The 25,777-nt window shown below is 39.7% G+C and overlaps 2 protein-coding genes across 4 annotated transcripts in view; one reads left to right on the plus strand and one right to left on the minus strand.

Moving 5' to 3' along the window:
• Positions 1-177: 177 nt before the first annotated feature.
• seh1l (SEH1-like (S. cerevisiae)) lies at positions 178-8,796 on the minus strand. 2 transcript variants are annotated; one of them, XM_053881037.1, is made up of 9 exons: positions 8,591-8,796; positions 8,225-8,275; positions 7,410-7,556; positions 6,079-6,290; positions 5,524-5,622; positions 4,995-5,135; positions 4,012-4,166; positions 3,429-3,582; positions 178-369 (listed from the first exon to the last, which is right to left on the minus strand). In XM_053881037.1, the coding sequence occupies exons 1-9, from the start codon at positions 8,699-8,701 to the stop codon at positions 195-197; spliced, it is 1,245 nt and encodes a 414-aa protein (XP_053737012.1). In that variant the 5' UTR covers positions 8,702-8,796; the 3' UTR covers positions 178-194. The 2 variants fall into 2 exon arrangements, with proteins under 2 accessions (XP_053737012.1, XP_053737011.1); XM_053881036.1 differs by lacking the exon at positions 178-369 and adding an exon at positions 2,225-3,349 and having other exon boundaries at positions 8,591-8,795.
• A 709-nt stretch (positions 8,797-9,505) lies between these two features.
• The window catches only part of cep192 (centrosomal protein 192), a 30,035-nt gene continuing 13,763 nt past the window's right edge, over positions 9,506-25,777 (plus strand). The window contains exons 1-28 of one of the 2 annotated variants that reach the window (XM_053881602.1): positions 9,506-9,591; positions 10,418-10,652; positions 11,550-11,657; positions 11,879-12,003; positions 12,189-12,205; positions 13,443-13,584; positions 13,695-13,810; positions 16,231-16,534; positions 16,750-16,928; positions 17,024-17,095; positions 17,551-17,706; positions 18,462-18,669; positions 18,753-18,902; positions 19,601-19,665; positions 19,778-20,002; positions 20,107-20,251; positions 20,325-20,401; positions 20,483-20,746; positions 21,255-22,008; positions 22,089-22,206; positions 22,285-22,441; positions 23,391-24,036; positions 24,148-24,333; positions 24,489-24,637; positions 24,725-24,955; positions 25,035-25,157; positions 25,472-25,612; positions 25,685-25,763. In XM_053881602.1, coding sequence (XP_053737577.1) covers positions 10,480-10,652; positions 11,550-11,657; positions 11,879-12,003; positions 12,189-12,205; positions 13,443-13,584; positions 13,695-13,810; positions 16,231-16,534; positions 16,750-16,928; positions 17,024-17,095; positions 17,551-17,706; positions 18,462-18,669; positions 18,753-18,902; positions 19,601-19,665; positions 19,778-20,002; positions 20,107-20,251; positions 20,325-20,401; positions 20,483-20,746; positions 21,255-22,008; positions 22,089-22,206; positions 22,285-22,441; positions 23,391-24,036; positions 24,148-24,333; positions 24,489-24,637; positions 24,725-24,955; positions 25,035-25,157; positions 25,472-25,612; positions 25,685-25,763 — 5,110 coding nt within the window. In that variant the 5' untranslated portion in view covers positions 9,506-9,591; positions 10,418-10,479. The remainder of the gene's footprint in view (positions 9,592-10,417; positions 10,653-11,549; positions 11,658-11,878; positions 12,004-12,188; positions 12,206-13,442; positions 13,585-13,694; positions 13,811-16,230; positions 16,535-16,749; positions 16,929-17,023; positions 17,096-17,550; positions 17,707-18,461; positions 18,670-18,752; positions 18,903-19,600; positions 19,666-19,777; positions 20,003-20,106; positions 20,252-20,324; positions 20,402-20,482; positions 20,747-21,254; positions 22,009-22,088; positions 22,207-22,284; positions 22,442-23,390; positions 24,037-24,147; positions 24,334-24,488; positions 24,638-24,724; positions 24,956-25,034; positions 25,158-25,471; positions 25,613-25,684; positions 25,764-25,777) is intronic. The other variant, XM_053881603.1, reaches the window with a different exon arrangement.

The raw sequence follows: 25,777 nt of genomic DNA on the forward strand, positions 1-25,777 counted from the left end.
AAGGTTGTAAATGTAGGTCAGTGCTTTGTGTTTTGGCAAGCAGAGATGATGTGTGCAAGTGACAGTCACACTTCAACACAAATACATTCAGAATCACTTCCACATTCTATTTTCTACTGCAAGAAATGCAACTGAAACATAAGAATGGGGTCTTCTATGAAACAGGGAGAGACGTTTATTGTGACAGCCAATGTCTACTGGCCATCAACTTCTGCCAAAGATGCCAATGCTTTCGAAGACAGTCTGTGAGGGAGGGACTGCGGCTGAGGCTGGACTGGCTCAGCATCACACTGCTCAAGCTGAGAAGGAGGCAGCAGATGACCGCACCACATCCCAGCTCTGGGAGGATCCAGAGGTGGAACGAAATACCTGGGCAACAACAGATGGGAGAAGACAAGGACAGTGCAATACAAAGGGGGAATTGAACATTAAAGCCAGGGATAAAAAAAAAAAAAAAAAAGTGTTCAAAGTGAAGGCTACTAGTTGTAAGACACTATCCAGGCACACTGAAAGGGAATCACAGTCATGTCAGGAGCATCCTGTGTTTAGACACCAGAATATAAAGGAGAGACATGTGCACAGTTGAAACCACCAGTACATATCACTGCTTAAAAAAATATTTTTTTTTTCAGGCGTTAAATAATTCAAAACCATTCCTGTTTATATCCGTTCTAAAATATTTACCTTTTCATTTCTTTGAAGTGAAATGCTTCATCAATATTACGATTATTTAGGATAGTATGGATTATGATGGTACAACTTTGGAGGAAGGTGACAAATCCATTCGACGCATTAATAAACACCATAGGAATGTCCAGCCATTTTACTCCTCCAGTGGGAGACGGGCGGTGTGCTGCATCATTGGCTTTGGAGTGAAACATGCATATTAAGAAAACACCTGGTGATGTTTCTGACTGAAAGGATTTATGACCCAAAGGTTACTGATCTTCAATACACTACAAGGATACTTACGTTTCTAAGTGATGATTGGATGATCTGTAGAGGAGGACAATTATATTACTAACTACATGACTGAAAAGAATCTTAAATTTTACTTGCATTTTGTTAATCAAGTATTATATATAATAAATAAAATACTGCAAACTGTAATTATGGTATGCCATATTCAATTTATGTAAATTAATTCTTTCAAATACATTTTATTTAAATATTTTCAATGTCAATCATAAACTTTGGATCTTTTTAAGTAATACATATCTTGGTAAAACGTCGGGTAGTAAAAATGATGAAAAAAGACAATAAAGGTTGTTAAAATGCATGGGCATCACTTATGGCGAGAACCTAATTCAGGAGGAAAAAAGTAAAGAAAAAAGAAAATGAACTTAAAAAAAAAAAAAAAAAGAATGAATAATACTCAGAATTCAAAATTGTTATAGCCGTTTTGCTCTGACCGCAAGAGGGCCACATAAATGCAGAGGTGCACTTTGCCTGCCTCCGGTCTAAAGCCTTTCGACTGAAAGCTATAGAAGTTGGAAACAGCGATGTTGGAACAAGGAGTCTGTCAGAGAACTGCTGCTCATTCGTCACATTTGTTAACACGATTAATAGACTAAAACACAGTTGTCATTCCTTGCCTCGGTTACACAGAGCCCATGTTTGCTTGTTTAACCATTCTAAGCCTGAACCATTTAACAATCGGCTCCAATTCTTGGAAAGAAATTGAACCAAATTACAGCAGACTATTATGGGAAGATTGTAGGACCTAAAGTGATTGACCCAAGTCACGAAATTCAAAGGCATTGCAGCCAAATTGGGAATGTGCGTAATTCTCAAGAAAGCTTTAAAAGTAATTTAAAAAATGGCAAACCCCCGTCATTATTCTCACATTCATTTAAGAAAAGTTACAGTACTTTTCTTTAAGTTAATCGTAAATGACCAACAGTCATACATTTAGTTCTGTGTATATGGACTTCTGGTTTCAACTGCATGAGTGTGTGTTGTATACAGTAAACACTGATCAATCAGTAAAAAAACAAAAAAACAAAAAAAATGTAATTGGTTTTGCCAGAAACGTGCCACGCAATGTGTCCAACAGTTCATTAGTAATCAGGAGGATGCTGGGACATCTTTGGAGAAGCCAGCTGCCGCAGGGGAGGAACAATGATGGGTTTTTTGCCAATCCTGCATGCAACAAGCAGTGAAACATTATTTACAAAGTGGAAATATTTTACTCAACACATTCAAAAGACAACAGCTTTAACACAAGTCGGTTAATCAAGTTAGAGGACAAGAATTAGCACAAAGTCAAGCAGGAGATTAAGTTGACCACTTTGGAGTCAAATGGAACATCCTCATTTCTCTGCCACAGTCTCAATATTTGCTATTGCACAGCAGCTGTTCTCCTGTGCACAGGCAAATTATTGAAGCTCTGTTACTTATAGTGTGACTTGTGTGCGAATGTGCCTGACACATTCTTTTATCAAGCATGTTCCCGCTGGTTTACACAGGGGTTGAGTCGATCCTGGTAGCGAGAAGCAGGGGACCCTTTGTTGGATGATCTATGAACACACCAATTGACCACTGTATGATGTCGGATTATGGGGGGAAACAGGAGTAACGCAGAGACAGAAGTAGTTCCAAAGTTCCCATAAAGTGGACTCCGAACCACTACCTTCTTGCCGAAAAAAATGCAGCATACTTCAGCCTAACACTGACAAGACATTTCTCAGACATGAGGTACTCAATTTGGACCTTTGTTTTTCTAGGTTTAAAACTGTAAAACCAACAGCACACCCAGTGCTGTACTGGTGAATTATGAAAAAATAGCAACAGTCGGTCCTTCAATCTGTTTTAGAATGACTGAAAAAACACAAATGCTGAACATTTCAGTGCAACAAACTAGATGTTGACAATGCTTCGGTTCTTGGGACACCCATGTTTTAGTTTCTTGACCGTCTCTTTTTCAAAGATGAAGATAGCAATGTTTTTTTCACAATCACAAACTACACTTCGAGCTCAAAGCGTTTTATTCATGCTTTAGTAGTTATTTAGGCTTATTAACTTTGTTGTGGTACAAAATATCCAAGAACAGATTTATGAAATCAGTCAATAGAAAAAAAAGACACAGATATGAATGTCAAAACTGTCAAATGCCAGACAAATTACAAAAGTTTCACTGTAATAAAATCCAAGTCCAACTAAGTAAGACATATTTATTGACATACAGCATTAATGAGTGAAATTAACTCCTCAAAAAAAAAAAAAAAAAAAGCGAAATGATGCACATACACATTCTGCTCTGGGGCTTCACACCACTAAGTGCCGGACAGTGCAAAGCAAAGCTCTTTGCATTAGTCTGCTGGGACTCCTGGAGGGTCAATGTCCCAGACTGTGAGGATGAGAGCTGTCAGTTCTGTGTGGCTTGGCTCAGGCAGGGTGAGTGGCGTCAGTTGAACCACACCACCTACCTTTTTCCAGACACCCCGTTGAAGGCATTCTGGGATATCTGAGCAGAAGTGCCCACCACAGTGCTCATGGACGTGGGCTGACTGGAAGATCCCATCAGCGGGCTACCATCACCTTTCAGGATTCCTGTGCTCTTCCATTTTCCCATGTAGTTTGCTGCGGGACGAGTGGATTAATGAAGCTTTATTTACAGTCAAACTTGCTATTGAGTACAAGCATTTGTAACTACTGCCGGACAAAAATAGAGGGGCACATTGCCAAAACAACATTTTTGGGAAGCATATACAGCAAGTAAAAAGGAAGTTATATGAAAGGTGAACGTCTGTCGTACAAATGTTCCTTTCCTTTTTTTTTTTTCAACATCCAACTGTAATCTGCATAGTTCTTGAAAAGGCAGTTCCAGATGGTTTATGAGACATTACAGAGTTTTTGAATCACTTATGAATTCATGCAGCCATAGGTACTATTGTTTAACAACAATGACAAAACCACCTTCACAGATCAGTGGGACATTTAGTTAGTTCTGGTCTGCAGTAAAATAATTTATAGAAATATAATTTTACACAAGAAGAAAACAGCCCTCACCTTTCCACAGTCGCACACAGCCATCATCTCCGGAGGAAGCGAGTACAGTGCTGGTGATGTTCCAACTCACCCTCCAAACCTGGGAGTTGTGGTTGTCAAACTGAGCTACCACCTCCACATCGAACTTGGTTGGTCCAGCCGACGTGCTCTCTTTCCTAGAAAGGCGACAAAACATTGCAGGTAAGAACTCTATAATAACATAATGACCAAGATGAGAAATCTAACCTTTGAACTATTCTACACATTTACAATAAAAGTTCACTCCTGGACTTTAATTATTAAGTTTTCAGGCCAATTTAAGAGTACTGGGGGTTCAGTACAAATACTTAGATTTCGATAGATTTGCAGGTATGTCAAGTGAGCATGGCAGTTTGTGCTAAAAAAATTTGCATGTAGTTTGGCTTCCAACTGAATCACATAGAATGCACATGCCAGGTGATTCACACAGCGGACATGTTTATAAGGCATGTTTTAGCTTCCGGGTTCAGCTGAATGCTTACAAGCTTAATGGCTGCAACCTGTGCAATGGATTTTCTGAATAAAAGCATGTCCCATTGAGACGCATGTGGGAAAAAATACATCTTGCAGTGAGCTCGCTGAGCAGCTGACTGGGAAGAAATTTCAACTGACAACATGAAGCTTAGAAATGTCCACTGGTTCAATCAGCAAATTCCCAATTGTCAAAAAACATAGATATCAGAGCCCGAAAAGAAGACTGGATCGATCCTTCCCCCTCGACAAAACATGTTTAATCTATGCCCCTAGGTCTGCTCTTTCTGAGGGAGTGAGACTGCAGTTGAGATGAGAACTTGAATCTGAATCAGTACTACAAAGCCACCCTGTAGGCTCTAGCTGTTATATGTTATAGCACCATAGAATAATGCTGCGATCCAAGTTAATGCAATCAACCTGTTACTGAATGCAAAAAACAAACAAACTAACCAACAAACAAACAAAAAAAAAATAATTACAAAAACACTGACCTCTTTGGCACAAGATTGACAATTCTGACATCTTTTGTCGCAATAGCGAGTACATGGAAGGATCTTCCCAGGTTTGGCGCAAAGGAAATGTCATGGACTACATCTGTAATGGTATTCAGTGTCTCTGCCTTGGCATATTTCCTGAAAACAAACAAGGGAGAAATTACACATTTAGATGGAGTCTTTTGTTTTTTAATAATAACATAAATAACACATCAGAGTTGCCGTGACATGTAAACAATTGTAGAGCACTCTCACAAGATTAAACATATTATGATGAAGAGGAAACATCGAAACAAACAGAAAATGCATAAGGCCTCGTGGATCTGGACAAGATTATGGTGGATTTTGGTGGGTTTTTAACAGAAAAATCTCTGAAGAAACATACATACAACTAAATGGCAATAATATGTTTGTTTGCTCACTGTAAGACCTCTTCTTAATTGGCATATGATATGAGGACAGTGTTTCCACCACTGTTTGAAAAAATCCTGGTGGAAACCCTGGATGATGATATCTCAAATCCTACCTTGTGTTTTCGTTGTACTCGTAGATCTGGACTTTTCCAACACTTGTCAGGTTGCTGTCATCGCTACCGACGGCAAACATTGGAGGATGAGCACGAGAGCTATGTGAAAGATGGAACAAGTAATAAAGTCACATTCAAGAATGGACAGTCGGATCACTGAAAAATAAGTTCAACAATAGTTTCCAAAGAAAATCATATTGGAAGAGAAGAAATTGATCACCCACACCACATAAAAGCAACTTAAATTGTGTCACTATTACAGATAATGTTTTGCTCTCCAAGACTACTTCTTCTTCTTCCTACTTTCAAAGCCACACTAAACATCATAGCTAAATTCCAAAAAACTACTTTCGTCAGTCTTACAAGACTACTGTGTCATCTATCCAGAAAGCTTAAAAATGAGTCGCTCTGTGGTTAGCAAAACTACCTCATATTATTTTACCTTTAGTTGTATCAACTAGATTAAACATGATTAAATATTTTGTGTGTATTAATGTGTTAGAAAATAACTATAGAAGGCAGATAATGTTGAAGTAAAACTGTTCAGAGTCATACCTTGATGGGTTCCAGGAGATACAGCTGCAGCTGAGCTTGCAGGAAATCTCGTGCTGCAGGGACCACTGGCTCAAATTCATGACGTCCGGGGCCTCGTAGATCCTCACCACGCCGTCAGCAGAACAAGTGGTCAACATCAGGCCCATGTATTTAGGGGCGAATTTCACATCAGTGACCGACGTTCGACTGTCCACTAGTGTGGTTCTCTTAATCTGGAAGGGGGAGAAAATAAAGAGAAGCAATATCTGGTTACAGAAAATCTTCTCATGAGCAGCAGTGACCATACAATTCATTTATTCATGATAATGGCATGAAATAAGATTGTGACTATGATCACTGACATGCCGCTTAATTGAGTTTAGCCTGATGCATCACACAATCACATTCACACAATCACACAATTCTTCAGTGATTTATAGCATGATCTGCTTGATAATATGCAATATTTTGAGTAGGAAACTACACACCAGTACATTGGATGACAAATAAACTTTAATGAAACAGACAAATGTCACAAGAGGGCTGGTTTCTTCTCTTATGTCAAGCCTTAAACTATGAAGGGAGAATTATAATGGTGCATATATAGACGCCTATAATGCATTTGTTTGTAAATGTAATCAAATGAATGACCTTGTAGATCACTATCCTCATTCCATCCAATATTCAGTGCTATAAAACTTGTGTAGCATGTCTATAGATTATTTTACTACTAAATTGTTCGGAAATGTTGGTATTTTATGTTGTTGTTTTTTTTCTCCAAGTAATACATTTCTACCATCATCCAATAGGGCCATTGCAGCCTCTTATTCAGTGGTGTTATTGACAACTGTGACTATTTATAAAAGGTCCTTGTACATCAACAGCAACGTGAAAAAATTTGGAAGCGAATTTTGATGTGACTGTTGACGGGAACTTTGTTTTTATAATCATTGTCCTGGTAGTTTTTATGTGTTTTGCAGTAAAGAACTGGGTACACGGATATAAACACAACCAAGCGCTCCGCCATGTTGAATGTTTTGGTATGTGAACAAGTGTTTTGATTGGTCGGATGTGTGTCCTCCCAAGCAAAACCCGACCTAGGTCCGAAAAAATAAAAGCTGCAGTCTCACTCAGCAAGATTGTTGGGCAAACGTTAATTGAAAAACAGCAGGTTACAAAAAATATATAACAATAATAATGGGCAAAATATTGACAAGGAAAAAACATTAGACATGTGCAAGAAGACTATGTCTGGATATGATGATGTTTAGATGGGGAAATAACATTTGGGGTTTTGACCTACATAATAGTCAGATTTGCGTCATTTACATTGGTGCTCGGTGGTAACTCACCCAGTGGCTCAGTCCTCTCTGTTTGTCATTTGATTCTCCAACGATCTCCTCCCACACTGCCGCTGTTCTATCAAAAGAACATGACGCCAAAACTTGGCCAAACTCTGGATGTGCCCAGGTAACTCTCCAGACAGATCCGCTGTGTGTCTGTCAACAGACAATGAACACTGCTCAAAACAAGAATTCACAATTCTACTACATACAGAAACACTCTTAAGGCAAATCCAGTGACCTAGAATGACAGTAAAGATAAGATTTAAGGCACATTAAACAGGTAATTCACACGTCTTTTCAGTGGTTACTGGAGTAGATACACAAGATGACATGAAAGATGTACTCAAGCCAGAGGGAAGATTTGAGGCTCCCAGCATGACATTCATCAACATGCTCATTTCACAACTGAACACTTTTTGAACCATCACAACTCATCCACAGTTCTCTTGCTTAACATGATAAAAAGGCATTTAAATTCTGCAGGTCTGTATTAAGTTAAACAATCACAAGGGGAATTTGTGGATATTGAGAAATCAAGGAATGGGTTTGTTCAAATTTATTTGATTAGATAGTTTTTATATATATTGACTGTATAACCCATTTCACATGTCTACATTTTTACATATCCAGCATTTTGTGTTTGTTGAGATTTGTGTTTACATAGTTATTAAGGATAGATGAATACCAAGTGCTGTGATAGTCAAGTACAGCAGCAATCTGCCATTAGCAACAATAGTTAAACACTCATTGCTTCCCCATTACTCAGAAACAGTACCATAAGAATGAACATATCTTTCCAGGACACGTGACCTATTGCTTACCTTCCAACTCGCTGTGCACTGCCACTCTCCATTCTCACTTTTATCCCAAACCTGTGAGAGACAATGACCTCGTCAGGCATGAAAATGATTGTGCACATATCATTTTTACTTATTCCCAAAGCCACCGTACAGAACGAACTTTATAAAATGCAACTCAGTTTAAAGGCTAAACATATGAACTGAAGATTAAGATTAAGATCAAGAAAATAAAAATAATAAGCCACAATAATCACGAAAGTCATAAACGGCAACATATAGTGTCATCTAAGTCGAATGCATATTAAAATCGGAAGAGTATTAATAAATATACAGCAACCTGTCCGAGAGCTAGCTGTGGCTAGCGTTAGCAATGAAACGTTGAGATACCTTGACACTTTGGTCACTGGAACATGTTGCCATTCTCCGGCCGTGGAAGTCATAAGACACGTCATGGATGAGGTCTTTGTGGTCTGCTGCGATACTCTGGGCGACAAACATGTTCACAATATTAATCGAATCAACTTCCCCGGTTGAGCAGGCTCTTCATGTGTTTGCTATGTTGGCGGGTCCTCACTACTCCACATGCAATGAGTAGCCCTTGACCGCCTGGGGGCGCTTTCGCTACACTGAAAGCACTGGTCTCCCTTTATCGAGTCGCGAGGAGGTGAAACCCAGACGTTGACATAAATTAATGAGTTGCAAGAGGCACATTTAACAGTTCGCCAGTTCATTTCAGGCCAGGTATCAAACAAACTGCGGTGTTTCTAAAAAATAGGCTTTTATTTTGACGAGGCTCTAACAGGAAGTGGATGCGTTTATCTCTTCCGTGGTAAACAGATTTTCCTAAAACCATCCATTGATGGGGAAACTTGTGCTACTTTCATCTTCTACTCACCCGTGTTTTGTTCAAGACCACGTGGTTGCATTCACTGCTCAGTTTCTCAAATATGGATTTCTGGTTCTGGTGCTGACTGTCAACACACAAATTCTATTTTCATATAAATGAATGACCAGCCTCGGGTTTATTCAACATTCTTCACACGTCCGTGACTCGATACCGGCAAATAATTACGTATTTATAACAATAATAATGCGCAAAATATTTATTTATTAATGTAATTCAGTCATTTATATACTCTCTGATAATTGATGCAGATTGTTTATTCTGCTCTTTCATTGTTCAAACGTGCACTGAAATATTAGAATTTTTCGAAACCACGGCTGCCGTAATAAAGCGTAGCACTGACTTGACACAGTAGATGGCGCTGGCGTAACAACACGCAGACCTGCCAAACAGCGTAAAATCCACGAAGAAGAGCACGAACTTCGATCTGGCGGGCTTCCTGTAGCGTCAACTCAAACTTATCAACGATTGCATTGCGAGTGAGGTACGACTCCGTTAAAGTCTTAAAGACGGCCTTAAGTTTGTTTAAACGTCACATGGACGCGAATATGTAAAGCAGAGACTATTTTCAGATAGTCGGTTTGATATTTGGGCTGTCTTTCTACTTTACGGACCCTGCAGTTGGGCTTCAGCGTTTAGTGTAAATATTGAATATGTTATTGTGCTGACCAAGAATTCTAAGCATTTTAAAGAAGCACTTTCCTTTTTTTTTAGTTGTTGATGGATGTGTGAATGTGTTGAACTGACGCAAAGCAGTTTGCATTCCGTGTAGCTTCGAACAAAAGTTATTGTTTTTAGCACAGAGCTAGCACATTAAGCCAATAAAGAGTGCTAGTTTTCACAGCCACTTCAAAAGCTATTGAATAGATCCATTCTGGCGTTCTCTTAAGGGTGACACATTTTCTGGCTTTTGACTAAAAACTAGCTGGACCTTTGCACGATCCATCTCCGAACCTACTTCTAATGAATGTAGCTCCTACCTTCTGTGACACTGCATGTCTTATCGAATCGTTCACCGTTGTACCTGTCAAATTGTGTTTCCTGCTCATATTTAACCTAACGTTTAGTATTTGAGCAACCGTCGCAAATGAAATGTATGTGACAATATTATACTAATATTTTGATTATTCAGATTGGTTTGTGGTAAGGGATCACAATGCTATGAAATGGCTTTTGAGTTTTTTTTTTTTTATCAAAGTTTCTGTTAAATTGAGAAAAGCAGTGCCACTTTTCAAGTGTGTTTTCTTTTCCCCGTTCCCATGGACAGAACAATTGTAACACTAGCTTTCCTGCTTTATTTTCCTCCACAGATTTCTCTCATGGAATTCTCCTAAGCTGCACATAGGCCACTTATGGCTGCTCTATTTACGACATGGCGGAAAATTTCTACAAAATTGAGGATGAACCCTTCCCTAGTTTTTTAGGCAAGTCTCTGGACAGCACTGTCAACCGCACCACAATTGGGAATGTCACTCTTGGTTCCGGCCCGGGACTGCCAGTGGCTGCCTCTACAGTTGCTAAAATTAGACCGGATCTTGACAACAGGTGGGCGCTTGCTGCTACTTGGGACAGATGTGGCATATTCTACTAAGATATCTGTCATCATTGAGGCCACCATGTTTGGCAATGTTTGTGTATCTAATTTGAATGATCTTGCAGTATTATTACAGAATCTGCAGTATTACTTGGCAAAATATTCCTACTGGTCATAAAAATTATTATTACAGATGTATGATTTAGAGCTTTTAGGCTATTTTAAAAAGTGCTCTTCTGCAATTGCAGTCTATTATTAATTAATGTAATATTTTACAGATCTGATTAATTTAATGTTTTGTTTATTCAAACTGAAAAATTCTGATTAATCCCTTCAGCTTTTGTTTCATCTTGTATTGACAAATGTATTGTTTTTGTAATTTTTTTTACCAACTTGAGCATATATCCTTCTAGTTTTGAGCACTAGGGAGAATATTGGTTTGCTTTTTGATAATGCCCAAATGATTGCAAAATAAATCAAATCAAGATGTCTGTCTAAAGTTTTCTACATGTCAGCCAGTCACAATGAGTTGTTCGTCAGACTAGGAAGTGGAACAGACATATACTTCGTCTTTTGTACTTATAAATATTTGGCATGTGGTAGAAAGTGCCATCAATTCATTCCACAAGTGGACCACTGTGGTACCTGCAACTGGTCCACGGGCATCTCACCATTGGTGGTCGTTTTCCCCATAGCAGAGAGAGGTCACAGTCATGATCATTTAACTATATACAGATGACATTTTCGTTGATAAATAAAATTAAAATGAGCCATAACATATATCATTGAGCAAAAGCAATGATTTTATGCAAGACAGAAAGTGAGGAAACTAAATGTTATCAAGAAAGAAGTAAAGAAATGTTATTCATAATAACATTCTGAAGGTTTTTCTTCCCCCTTTTTTCCAGAGTGGATCATGCTGAGTCTTCATTTCTAGAGGCTGAAAAACAATTTCTTGACACTAACTTGTCGGTGGGAGAAAAGCCCAAGTTTACTCTTGGCTTTAAAGATGACATGTAAGAAAAATGCATGTTTTTCCCCAGAACAGTGTCATCTTTATATCATTAGAAATCCTGAGACTGCATTCAAATTTGCATTACTTCTTTTGAAGTTCTTTCAAGGGAGCAAATAAATCACATATTTTTAATTACACTCTTCCCTTAAAAAGTTTTTTTCATTTGACCATGGTCTTGGTTTGACTATGGTTGGTCTTTCTAATCTTTTATTTAAAATTCAGGGACCAGTCGGGTGAGTTTGTGGCAGTGCGTCGACTTTCAGACCTCCTGGTTAAAATAAATCTGGATGAGAGCTTCCCACCACCATCTAACATGGATCAATGTCATGACATGGGTCTCAGAACAGGTTAGAAACTATTTCCATATTACTTGCGGAGTGTTATACAAACTGGTTTTTCTGTAATCATTAATTTTTACACAAACATTATTGTGCATCCAAATATGTCAATATCTAAATCTGTATATAAAATGTGTCTTATCTAAGAGCTGACATGAACTTTGAATGTGTTTCCATTCTTCTGTTTTCCATAGGATTTTCTAAAGAAAAGGTAAGAAACATTCTTTTTACATATAAATTTTGCCATTTCAATTATACAGTGATTATAATAGACATGCTGCATTAGGGTGCACAGACTTGTACAGACTATGTTTCAGCATAGATCATTATGATAATTGTTTAGAACAGGCCTGGCCAACCCGTGGCTCCCGAGCCACATGCGGCTCTTTTCCCAGTTTCATGCAGCTCTTCACCAAACTTTGTCATTCCCTAAACTAAACGTATGGCATGTGTTTCACCTGTTATTCATTGTCCTTACATATTTGTAGGATGTGACTCTTTTCAGCAACAAAGCAAAACAATGTGGCTCTTAGCCTCTGACTGGTTGGCCACCCCTGGTTTAGAACATCGTCATTGCGATGTGCGCATGTGTGGTAGTGTCATCACGGGGCAGTGTGCTATGTGTTTTTTTTTTTTTTTGAGACTTCTCAGGAGCGGGAGGATAAATCTGTGAGGGATGAGTTGTTTCTATCACACAGTACGTCAGACATTGTCTGAGGTTTAATCAATTATAGAGCTCATAAATAACCTGACTTATCTGCAAGAATTCTCCCTGCTAAATAAATTAACCATTTAATTTAATTTTTTCATATTTGTTGCCCATATTTTCATCATTTTATCTACTTTGGCACTTTGTATAAATGTTTGAGATCCACTTGCGAGAACCAACCTAATTTATTTCAAATCTGGTGAGAATTCTTGTGAGTTTGTGTTAATATTGCAGTATATATATATATATATATATATATATATATTGCAACAACAAACTTCTCTGGTGTTCTGGTCTTCTTTGCGGTCCTATAATGAACTAAATTTTATTTGACCTCATATGTGCATTATCTTCAGCTTTCAACATTAGTCAGGTGTGTGATCTGAAATTATTTGTATTGTTAAAATTGGTATTTGCTACCACACTCTAACTAAACCTGTTTCCTAGCTGTAATCATGTGAGGAGCTGTTTAGTTAGTTTAGCTTGTTCTCGTTTCGTCTGATGTGGGCTGTAACTGGTCTGTAGGATTCAGTAAAGTAGTAGGAGTCGTAAAGTCTGTCGGATTCAGTAAACTAAGTAAGTATTTTAGCATGACATACGATTTTACAGTTTTGAAGGAACTAAATAGTGGAAGCAACCGATCCATTCTCTCAAAATACAATTTCAAGTATAAAACTTTACTGCCACATGAAAACATTAAATGTGCAATGTTAATTTTGAAATTATTCTTTGTGGACAGATGCTGTCTGCTCCAAGTCCAGAAAATAATGAAGACGTGCGGAGCGAAGGAGCGAATAGTGACCAATTCACTGGGAGTAACTCCAGTTTTTTGGCAAATGAGAAACTGATGACTTTGGACAGCATCAACAGTGACATTACAGGTGTGATTCATTTATGTTCTTAGCACTACTGTTTCATAATAGATGTTTATAATATGAGTCTGTATTTTACACTGCTGTTTGGTGCAACAAATGTATTCTTTATCAACCAGATGATGACATCGATCTCAACAACTTACCTGATGAGGAATTGGAACTTTACTTCAAGAAACTGATGCCTCCTGTCATGCAGAGGGGACAAGTGGAAGGCCAGGAGATTCCTGGAGCTGTAAGATATCTTGTTTTATTTTAGCTTTCACTTTCTTTAACGGTCAAAAATGCAAAAACCTTCTAATAGTTTCTCTAATTCTCAGTCAGGTTGGCAGTTTGTAGTGTGTTCAGCCCAGGGCATAGCATTGGCCCATTATTTTTCACCTTGTTCTGTACATCAATGATACCTGTGAAGATTGAGCTATGTTTTATTTGTGTAACAGCGTAGTTCAAGGTGGAGGTGGGACTGCACCAAGGCTCAGCTCTGAGCCCCTTCTTGACAGATAAGGTTAGACAAGAAGCCCCTTGGACGATGATGTTTGCAGATTACATTGTGTAAGAAAGGGGTGAAGAAGTGGGTGCAGGCAGGATGGAATAATTGGACAAAAGTGTCAGGTGTGATGTGTGACAAAAGGGTGTCGGCAAGGATGAAAGGGAACCATTACTGGTCAGGCCAGCAATGTTGTATGGTTTGGAAACAGTGGCACTGAGGAAAAGACTGGAGGCAGAGTGACCAGACTGGATAGGATCAGGAACAAGTACATCAGAGGAACAGCACATGTGAGGTGTCAGAGAGGCTATATTGAGATGGTTTGGACATGTACAGTACAGAGAAGAGATAGCCAGTACATTGGTAGGAAGATGTTGATGTTGGAACTGCCAGGCAGAAGGTGGAGAGGAAGGCCAAAGAGGAGATTTATGGAGGTGGTGAAGGAGGACATGAGGTTTGTAGGTTTGAGAGAAGAGGAAGCAGGGGACACGGTGAGATGGAGGAAGATGATCCGTTGTGGCGACCCTTGAAGGGAGAAGCCCAAAGAAAACAATGTTGATAATAAAAAGTGTAATGGAACAGTTAAAAGTTGGTTAGATTGGCACAAATAATCATTTCATGTAGAGAAAGCAAATTTCATGGCCATCTCTACTTGTGCTGATGACCACCTTTCACTGACGGTAAATGGAGATATGCTAGAAGGGTCACCATGAGGTCACTGGTAGTCACCTTTTCCATCCCAGGGTACGAGATATATTTGATTGAAAATACCACTTCAATGTATACCTGATTAGCTTATGTGATTCTAATCAAGTCAGCTATACAAGATAACCTCCAATAGTCAGAGTTTCTGTTATGCTGCTGATAAAATTGGCATTAAACCAAGAAAAACTAAGGGGGCAAATCACATTACTCACTTAGGATGACTGACATGGACAGAGAATTTTGGATTTTGCTCATCAAACAAAAGTCCGCAAGTCCACAAGATCTCATAACTCTAAACAGCTTTCGCCACCATAAATCATGTTCAACGACTCATGCCCTAATACAGTCTAAGTACACGCTAGTTGGAGTACTCACCCACACACTCTTGCTGTCAATTAGTTGCCAACTACTACCTAGTTTTAGAATAGAAGATGCCACTAATACAAGAAAATCTCCCTGGGAAAAAATGCTGATGAAAGTGTTTGTTGTTGTTCGATCTAATATGGAATTGAATATTGCTACTATACTGTGAGGGGAGCATTGAAACAGTAAGTTGAGAGTTTCTATGTTGCCCATAGAGAAGAAAGAGGGAAAGAGACAGGAATTTAAGAGAGATATACAGGGGTTGGACAAAATAATGGAAACACGGTGTTTCCATTATTTTGTTCAACCCCTGTACATCAGTCACAAGGACATTGTGATCAATGTATTGAATATGATTTCTACAAAATAAATGAATATAAAGTATTTCATTGAACCCTTGTGACAAACATCTCATGAAGGTGCATGTCATTGGTGGGTCTTATAATGAGCGTTTCCTCTGGGATTATTGTATCTTTTTTGTGTTAACAGACTAATGATTGCATGTTGTTATTATAGATATGAGCTCCATAGTTTGCCTCAACCATATGGTAATCTCTGACCCAGCAGAGATCCTAGAATACTCAAAATGTTCCACAGGGCTGACTGCATTTAAATGAATGTAGTAATCGGCTAATTAGGGAAAATATATTCTTAAATATATAATTCACTACGGCTATATGCTCATCGCTCTTTGTTGCTCTTTCCTAGATGCTGCATGCCACTTTCAATAACATGTTGAATCCTAGTTCTGCAGTCACAGAGCAGCCTATCCAACCAGCTCTTGATTATGATCAAGTACTATTTTAACAATAAGTCCACCAACACAAAGAATTTGAATTAAACTGTTTCATTCACTAACCTAGTCCTTGTAAGTTGATGTATATTACCGGTACTTTCTTTTTTTTTGTTTAATGTTAAAAAGGATACAATGTTATGCAGAGGTGTACTTATCATAATTTTATAGACAAATGATACAATTTACAGAGCTGGCGGAGAGTTTGGTGGCGCAAGACGTTTACCTCTTCTTCGGGGAGGACACAACGGAAAATAATTGAGAAGCACTGCACTAACCACAGTGAACATGTCACCTGTTTCTCCAGCATGACTTCCAGATGCCTGATGTTCGTGTGGCAGCCACTGGTATGGATTCCTGCCCAGCTAGTGATGAGGACACTGGGGATGAGCTAGATTTTGGCAGAAGGATCAGTGGTTCCACAGAAACACATCTGCTACCAAGCACCACCAGACAACTCGTCGGGGAGAGCAATCGCCCAAGTTTTCGACCTGGATTGGAGGGTGGCAGCTCAGATGATGAGTCTTCAAGTGCAGTCAATGGCCCATATCCGTCTGCGATTGAGCATCGACGGTCTGCTGAGGGACAAGTTATTAACCCACCTGTCACAGGTTTTTAAATTGATTTTTGTCCAACACGTTAAGAGCAGTAGCAGTTCAAATTGACCTTTACTTTCAAGAGAATTGATTTTTTTAATACCAAATGTTTTTGGGGAAAAAAGAATGCACATAAATGTATAAAAATTGTATTCAGATTAATGTACTATGTTTTTCCTGACTTATTTGTTCTGTACTGTGGTCTGAGTTTTCTGCTTTGTCCACCTCAGGCGATGGAGGTGGGGGAGACGGTAGTAGCGGGAGTGAAGACAGTGGGAATGCAGCAGGAGTTCCGACTCCCTCTATTCCTGCCCACTATGATGCTTTACGTGGCATGGGACTTGTGGGTAGCAGTGATGTTGTGGAAGAAGAGGATGTTGCCCTAAACATGCCGACAGATCTTGAAAGGGTCAGGAACTGTAACTCTTACAGCAGTGTTCAGAAAATAGAACTGGTGTTGGCTGGTCTGTGAAATAACTGATTAGATATTTTTATTATTTTCAGATGGGAGACCGTGTGGGACCAGTCGGAACAGGGGCGTCTCCAGGAGAAGCCCGCAGGCTCAGTGGGGCGCTGGTAAGTATAGACAGAAAATGTTTGTCAGAACATGACTTTTCTGATGCCAGGGAGTTCATTTAACCCTTTCACCCTGCGAATGATTTTCCTTTTATGTAACTTTTTCCTTTTTGTAACTGCATATTCTATCATACCATAAATGCCATTGTAGTCTTAACTTATATTTTGTTTTCCCATTTATTAACATATTAGCAATGTTGTCATGCTGTCCTTGTTGCTTCAGATTGTATGCACGCTTCCATTTTTCAGTGATTCTTTGCAGTGCATGATATCTAATTTACCTGACCCTTTTCACCTGAAGTGACTAAAGAAAAAGATTAAACCATCACAAAAGTTTTCTATTGTAGCATGTTTTTTAGTTTCAATTGAGCATCCCCCTCTGTGCGTTCTAGTTTTTTCTGACATGAGCAATTGAATGGGCTGCAGGTTTCTGATATTACCAATTCTCATCTTAGGATTCCTTGGAGAGCATGCAGTCTTCTGCTAATTTTGAAGGAATGTTGGATTCTATCTACCTCAAGAGTGGAACAAGACTTGGAATGCAACCAGACATGTCAAGCTTAAGTGTGAACCACCTTCAAGGCAATCAGGAGAGCTTGTGCCTGTCCCAAGTATGCCACGCAATGCAAAATGTCATCAATACTAAAAGCAATTTTAAGACTTGGAATGAAACCCATTAACATGTCTTAATACAAGCATCTGCCATTCCAACCCACTTTTGCCCTGTTGTAGTCTATTGGTCTTCACATTAACCCATCATGGGCTCTGCAGCCAGGTGCTGCAACAAAGCATAGAAACTAGCTATTAGTGTGGTATGTATGTGGTCGTCTGATCAGCTTTTTTATGACCTTCTCCGTCTCTGCAGCGAGAGAAACAAAGACCAGGCGAAGCAGCATCGGGAGATTCAGGAGGATTTTTATCTTTACGAACCTAGTTTTAATTGCACAATTCAAGTAAACATTTAACAATGACATCCGGAATTACAGCGACTCTGTGATGATTTTATTTGATGATCAACGGATCTGAGTTGGACAGCCCAGTGACACATGATCTAATTTGTTAGTTTGCATAATAATATTCTTAACTAATCTTCTGGCATGTATTTTTGACTATTCATTATTGATCAATCAACTAAGACTCCTTTCAACGCACACATGCAAGCAGCTGATGCTGCGGAACTCGATCTAAGACACAACTTCAAACCTTAGTCAAATGTGTTTAAGATGTTGCTAGTACACATATGAATAAGTACTTCTAGTAATGTACTGTATGTTTCCTAATCTAGAGTGTAACTGAACTTATTTTACAGTGCAACAAACAAACTGATTGTGCCTTTTGACCCCACATATGTCCTCATATTTCACAGGTTTTGCCTTCGTTTGGCCCGAGGGAAGGCCCCTTTGGTGATACCATACATGCTGATGCCTCAGATACTAACAGCGATGGTGACAACAATCCACTGTCCACCTCACTGGAGGCCAAGTACTTTACCCAGAGCTTCCAAGGGGACCAAGATGATTCAGATGATGTCTGGAATAACTATTCAAATAGTCTCGATCTTGAGTTTCAGCAAGGTCAGATTTGTTTCCGTCACTGTGCAAGTTCATTGTGCAGCCATGTTGTTGTTGTTGTTGTTCTTACATTGCTTGCTTTGCAGGTGCTACAACCACAAACAGTGTGGTGTACCAGAATGAAGAAGGGCAGTGGGTCACTGACCTGGCTTATTACTCGTCCTTTCAAAAAGAAGTTGATGGGAAGACGCCAGAGAATGATAATAAATTTGAAACTGAAGATTTTGTTTCTGCAAGTACGTAACGGAATTTACAAATAATTGACACTTTAATTTCATTTATGTTATTTCATTTATGTGTTTTAATGTGTGTTAATGAGAGGGACCCAAGTGGACAGGTGAAGTTACAGGATGCAGAAATAAAGAAGGTGGAGGATTTTAAGTACTTAGGCTCAACTGTCCAGGGCAATGGAGAGTGTGAGAAAGAGGTGAAGAAACGGGTGCAGGCAGGGTGGAATCAGTGTCAGGTGTGATGTGTGACAAAAGGGTGTCGGCAAGGATGATGTGTGGCCAGCAATGTTGTATGGTTTGGAAACAGTGGCACTGAGGAAAAAACAGGAGGCAGAGCTGGAGGTGCTGAAGTTCTCTCTGGGAGTGACCAGGATGGATAGGATCAGGAACTAGTTTATCAGAGGGACAGCACATGTCAGGTGTTTAGGAGACAAAATCAGAGAGACTAGATTGAGATGGTTTGGACATGTACAGAGGAGAGATAGCCAGTACATTGGTAAGAAGAAGATGAGGTTGGAACTGCCAGGCAGAAGGCCAACCCCTGAAGGGAGAAGCCTAAAGGAAAATAAGAACAATTTCATGGGTTTTTGTTTTCTCTTTTTTCTTAAATTTCCTTTTACTGGGCCAAACAGCCACACAATCTACTGAAAGCCTCTAAATGTAATATTGTTTATATTAATTTATCGTGTTTCCAAATTTCACAGGTAATGCTTTGGAAAAGCTTGCCAAAGATCAAGCTGAATTTGAAAAGGAGCATCAATTCATGCAGGTAACAATCAATATTTTTCATTCAAGTACGGTAGTATGGTTAAAATGTTGGATCAAGTTGAGTTTAACAAAAAGTCTTGTTTGTAATTTAATGCCTGTTTCTGTTTGTGCAGGAGGAACAGATTGTACCAGCCAGCGGCAATAGTACCTTTCAGAGTGATTCATCTTGGAAGGCTCCTGCCAGCAGTCACATTCTGATGAGAGCATCTCAGGTTGCTTCAGAGTACAATCAGAACAATCAAAGTTATCTAAGACTCTCTTTAGGACAGTTTTTTGAGCAACGCTCTGAAGCTCTGGGCTGCCTAGGAGTTACTGATGACTTGAACTGGATCAAAAGGGTCAGTTATACAGCTTTTTATGGTGTAACATATAAAGTTTTGCTCTCTCATACCTCATCTGTTTTAACATACTGATGTTGAGCTCATGGTTTTTGCCTCCTCAGCCGTCTTTTGGCTATGTCATTACATCCCCAGAAAAGAGGGAACCATTTCCACTGCTCCGACCTGCTAACTTCTCTCCAAGCGAGGATGACTCTCCTCAGAATGATGCCATAGACCTCAGTGATGCTGACAAAACACTCAACCCTGGTATGTAAAGTGTATGGTATTTGGGTTTCTAATTCATGCGCTCATTGGTGTATTAATAAATATGCACTTGCAGAGGATTTGGACCACACTCTTAAGTCACAAGAGGAAAGAGAGTCCCCAAAAAGAGATGCTTGCGATCCAGATAACAAGGTATGTTTTTATTTTAAAGATTCATTTGGATTATTCAACTTCCATTGTGTCTGACTCTCTTTTTACTTCATTGCTTGGAAGCTGAGCACCACTGTTGTCCTGTCTCAAGAGAAAGATATTCCTGAGCCAAATAATCAAAGCTCTGCATCCCCACAAAATAATAGTCATCTAATGCTAAGCATCAGCAGCATTGCCTCAGCCATTGCAGATGCATCCATCAGTACTGATCCGTCCCAGCTGGCCAACATGATTCTGGAATTGTCTAAAAAAAGCAGAGTGCGGCGACTCCCAAAATCAACGGATGCTACAAGCAGCTTCACGGAGAACTCAGAAGCTACTGAAGAAGTAAGAAACAAAAATATTGCACCTATCATAGTTGTCTGGTTACTTGTTGTGACTGCTTAATATCACACTAGGTTGCCTGTTAAAAACGGAAGTATTTCCACCCGTGGCTTCTTCCGCATTAAATCCTGCTATGTTGCCTGTTTCAATTTTGGTGACATTGGTGCCAAAAGGGTACAAGTATAGTATGTACATACTGTAGCAGTGTTCCTCTCCTCCTGAACAAATGGAGGAGATTTGGCAAACCAGATTCCGTGAGCTGAGGCCGGTATTGAGCTCAGACAAACAAGCAAAAATTTGCTGAACCTTACTTGTGTGCTCAGGAAACATTTTTGCTTGTTGGTTGTTCAGTCTTTTGGCCACTTTCATGCAATAATGATGTTAATGTAGAACTAAAATTAAAGTGTACTGTCGAGCAACCCACCCACACTCTTGACCTGGCAGGGATGGGAAGATGGAAATGGTGATTTATTCACTCATTATTGACATATTTTTTTGTCAATATTTTAAGAGCGTGAATGGGAGCTTGGAAGAAAGTACAACATTGGACACGCTACAGCAGAGCACACATGGCGAAGACCTGAGCTTCTTCGACATTGAGAAATACCTGAAAAAGGCGGATGTGTCAGACAGCAACGAAACATCCGTGGGACATACTACATTTGAATTGACAAGATGGTCTGACACCGTTAATCAACCAACAACCTTTCAGGCAGGATATTCTGAGGAGCCGAGGAACTCTTGCACTGTGAGCCATCCAAAATCCCAAGTTGGCGATGATGCTGAAAAAGCACCCCTTTCTGTCGCCGGTCCAAAATTAAACTCATCAGCTGCCCAAAGCAAAAGTCAGTCAAAAAGAAGCTCTATTCCTCGCTCAACATTCAGCTCATCCAGATCATCTCTGGGGACTTCCGTACTCGAACCTTCAATGAAGGTGAAACCATTGTGTAGTAGCAAAAGCCCCACCGACACCAAAGGAGAATTGAATCAGAAAGCATCAAACAAAGTTCAGCCTTTTCAAGAAACGTCACTTTCAAAAATTCCTGTCAGCTCAAGTGGCTTGCCAAGAACTTCAGGGAAAAGAACTAAAGGGGAATCGGTCACACAGAGTCCTCGGCAAGGAGGAATGATGGTTAAACATCAGCATGAAGGATCTGCAAATTCTCCAGAGACCATGCATCATGGAATGAGTGATATGGTTGCTCCCTTACCTCAAAAGTCCCTTGACAACGCATCTTGCCAACCTGCTGTTGATTGTGCACCTGGTGAGTAAAAGTGATCCATATGGGCAACCCACTGTTTATAAACGTTACTTTTACCCTAACCCAAAATAAATGTCTCTCAGAACTTCGATTGGGTCTCACTGGGAGTTCTGGCGAGGAAACTCAATGCAACTTTAGGCCATCCACTTCTCCACTCACCCACTCCTCACCAAGTCAGACGGTGCCGCCTCCTGCTGTCGGGTATTTACTAATCCCTTTAATTCTTGAATTGCTATTTTTTCCAAATGGATGTTTGTTGAACAAACTCCTTTTTTCCAGAGCGGTGTCTCCAATGACACCAAAGTGCGGCCCTGCAGGCAAACGTCCCGTTGTGGACATCTCCCCTGAGTCCACTTGCTCCAGCCCAAGCCTCAGTAGGCTCACGTATATTTCCCTTAATGATGGCACCGTTGTTCCAACACCAGAGAGACAAAAGGTTAGTTCTCTTCAGATGCCTTGATATGAAACAAACAACTTTGTAGTCATTGAAAATTACAAAAAGCCAAACACATTTGTACATATGAGAGAATAATAACTGTGTCATGGTTTTAGTGATTAGTGCTGGTCTAATTGTCTTTTTTTTTTTTTTTTTAATCCAATTTTTTTTATATCACAATCACTAGGGTGGGTTCTGAGCTACTCTGGAGGCAAAGTGATGTAACAGTGGGCACCGCTCTCACAACCTTTTGTTCATCAAGATTTCAGACAGGGCAGAACTTTATAAAGAAAATAACTTGGGTTTGGACATTAGTTTCTCTTTAAACTGCTGAACTCCAGTGATGACTTTGCTAAGAGGGAACCTGTGTGTCGGGGAGCATTTTTTGAGTTAGAATGTGAGTCCGAAAGAGGTTTTACTTAAGTTCTTACTGACTAGTTGTGCAGTCACTCACACAAACTGGAACATGGCACACACAATATTTTACCTTGGAAAATGCATCAAACGTATGCATTCATACAGCCAGATAATGGGGCTGTAAAATATGATATAGGAAAAATGTAAATGACCAGTGATTAAAGGGATTTCTGTAGATTTTTTCCTGTTTTTCAATGAAGTTGAACTAATCTTGGTAGATATGTTAATGTTTTGTTGGGATAATGCAACATTAGACTGAAAATGAATTAATAAGTAGCGGGAGGGTTTCTCTTCTGGTGGTCACTTGTGCATTAAAGTTAATAAAAATGCAGATGTTTTTCAAATCAAAATGCACTTGCAATGAACTCCTTTTTAGTCACATTTGATATCCAGTGGTACTTTTTTAATGCCCCACGACAATTTAGTTGTTTACTAATAAAATCTTAGTGTCATCGGTGTGTGTGTGTGTGTAATGCTTTGTTTTTGATGAGAACTTCAGCACTGTTTTTTTTTTTTTTTTTATTCACCGCAGAGTAATTGCACCATGGGATTGAGCACCACCATCATCCGGTTCAGCCCAACGCCTCCTATTGAGCAGGAAGCACTTTCTAATGCGGATCTTCAAAGGTTTTCCAAAAGTCTTGACCAAGTTCCTGCTCAGCATTGTAAAAGTCTGGACACACAGAACTATAAAGACTCAGCACCTGTTTGTACTGCCTCTACTCTCAGCTGTACCCGCAGCCAGAGTGAGTGTAATCATCGCATGCCAGGAGACAGAACTGGCGACCCAGCCATGAATTGCAAAGTTCATGATCACTTTACTGAAGCCAATTCAAAGATGCTGACTAAAGTGGAATCTGGCTACTGTAGTAATCTTTACATGCCACAGACAAGTGCCACAGCAGCTCCTCAAACCCAACAGCCTTATGGACCAAATGCCACAGCATGTGTGTACTCTAGTGGAATTGTAATGCAGCCACCATTCCCTCCAGATGGTTCTCGCTATGTTCCTCTATCTGGATTTCGGCCGTTATGTCCCGGCATGATGGACATTCCCCATCAAAGAGACATGCAGGCTCTGATAACCGGATCTTCTGTCTTCAACTCCCAACTTGCTCAGCCCTATCTGCACCCAGAAGTTCCAGTACCAAGTGGCTATCATGCAAACACTGGAGGAGGTCTGTATAATATTTCATCATCAGGTATTTCTGGTCCCTGTTAATACATTTATAGAATTGATCTCAACTGCCTATAAATGGCTAACCTCACGCACTATTCCTATGTATCAGATGTATCAACCGGTGACCTCGCAGCAAGAAAGGTACTTCCCATATCACAACCTGGTGTTCTGGGTCATGCTGGACAACATCTCTTACCTGGGAGCACTTCAAACCAACAAATGGAAAGGATGGAAAAACTATACAGTCAATTTGGGTCTGAACCAATTATGTCCGGCGGACTTGAGGAACTAAGAGGTAAAGCATTCTTAGATTGTATGTTTTGTGGGCCTCAATTCACACCTTGGCTGAAATTTGAAAAAAGTATGTTTAAAAAAAAAAAAAAGAATAAGAAGAAATCAATGTATTCACTATGAAGGACATGCTGTCCACTCCTCAAATATATTTCTCAGGTCAAGTGGTGGTGCCGGAGGAGCTGCAGTTCCCTAACTCCTGCTGCGTTGGCATCGCCTCCCAAACCTCTCTAAGCATTTTTAACCCCTCAGAAAGATGGCAGCAAGTGTCAATCTCGGTCACAAGTTTAGCAATCGATGGAGAAAAGGTAAGAGTAGGGGATACAGTTGCTCTTTGTGGAAATGTATTTATGTATGGTTTATCAGATTCATGAAGTGTGTTTTGATCTTGACAGGTTGAGAGTTTCCCCTACCAGTGGCTCATAGTGAAGAACAGGACTATTATTGGGCCCAAGAGTACAGAGGAACAGAAAGTGTTGTTCATTCCACCCCAGCCAGGTGTCTACCACTGTGTCTTGAGTGTTTGCTCATGGCCGGCGTCTGCCGAGACAGAGTTAGCAGCCAGGGCCAAAATCTTTGCCAGAAGAGTTGTGCTCATTGCCATTGCCGAGAATCCATCATTAGACGTTAGTAATTTTATTTTACTTTTTTCTTGACACCAACCCACATGGGTAATTTTCCTAATTGAATTTTTTTTTTTTTTAGGTTGAAGTCAGTAAATTAGGCTTGGACTTTGGAGATCTGCCGGGGGGAAGTGCCAAAATTCTTCCTCTTAAGATCATCAACAGGACTCATGCTACCGTTCCCATCAGGCTCGTAATAAGTGCCGTAAGTTGTCACACTGGCTTAAATAAGATTTTGCTGTGTCTAACCTGTCTAAACACCTTTTCTTGCTGAAAAACTGCTGGCACTTTATATTAGGAAACTTGTATTGTTATAAATAAACCACTTGTTCACATGTGTATTAGCAGCATATTAACCACTAATTAACCATTATAAAGTGTTGAGTAGGCACTTGTTATGCTTGAGTATATTTTACCCTGGAATGGCCACAGAAAGTTTACTCGAAACAACCATTATTACTAACTCTTAACAGTTGTTAAAATTCCTTACGGAAAATTCAATATTCTTTCATTGTCTAGAATGCAACAGCGTGGCGGTGCTTTACGCTGTCAAAGCAGCCTGTTCCCCTGACAGCTGAGGGGACTCAGCAGGCTGGACACATGACCACAGTCTCTTCTCCCTCAGTGATGAACCATGTGATGCATGCCAGTTATGGAGAGGTGAACAATTTTTAAATGCCTTTATCAACCCTACAGAAATCTTCTCGTCTTTAAGCTTATTTGTCCCCACAGAATCCAGAAAGTTTCATAGTGTGGATTCACTTTAAAGCCCCTCAAAAATACAGGCCTCCCTCTGGTAACTTGCCTTCTCGTGAGTATCTATGG

The sequence above is a fragment of the Synchiropus splendidus genome, chromosome 12 (assembly GCF_027744825.2).
Source record: "Synchiropus splendidus isolate RoL2022-P1 chromosome 12, RoL_Sspl_1.0, whole genome shotgun sequence".
Taxonomy (NCBI): domain Eukaryota; kingdom Metazoa; phylum Chordata; class Actinopteri; order Syngnathiformes; family Callionymidae; genus Synchiropus; species Synchiropus splendidus.

Bases quoted from the DNA above. Each gene is read 5' to 3' on its own strand.
- seh1l (XM_053881037.1), bottom strand. From the start codon at position 8,701: ATGTTTGTCGCCCAGAGTATCGCAGCAGACCACAAAGACCTCATCCAT. The intron at 5,136-5,523 runs GTAGGATTTGAG...GTTTGTTTTCAG, and splicing joins GAGTACAACGAAAACACAAG to GAAATATGCCAAGGCAGAGA. The intron at 370-3,428 runs GTAGGTGGTGTG...GTTGTTGCCCAG, and splicing joins AACGGGGTGTCTGGAAAAAG to GTATTTCGTTCCACCTCTGG.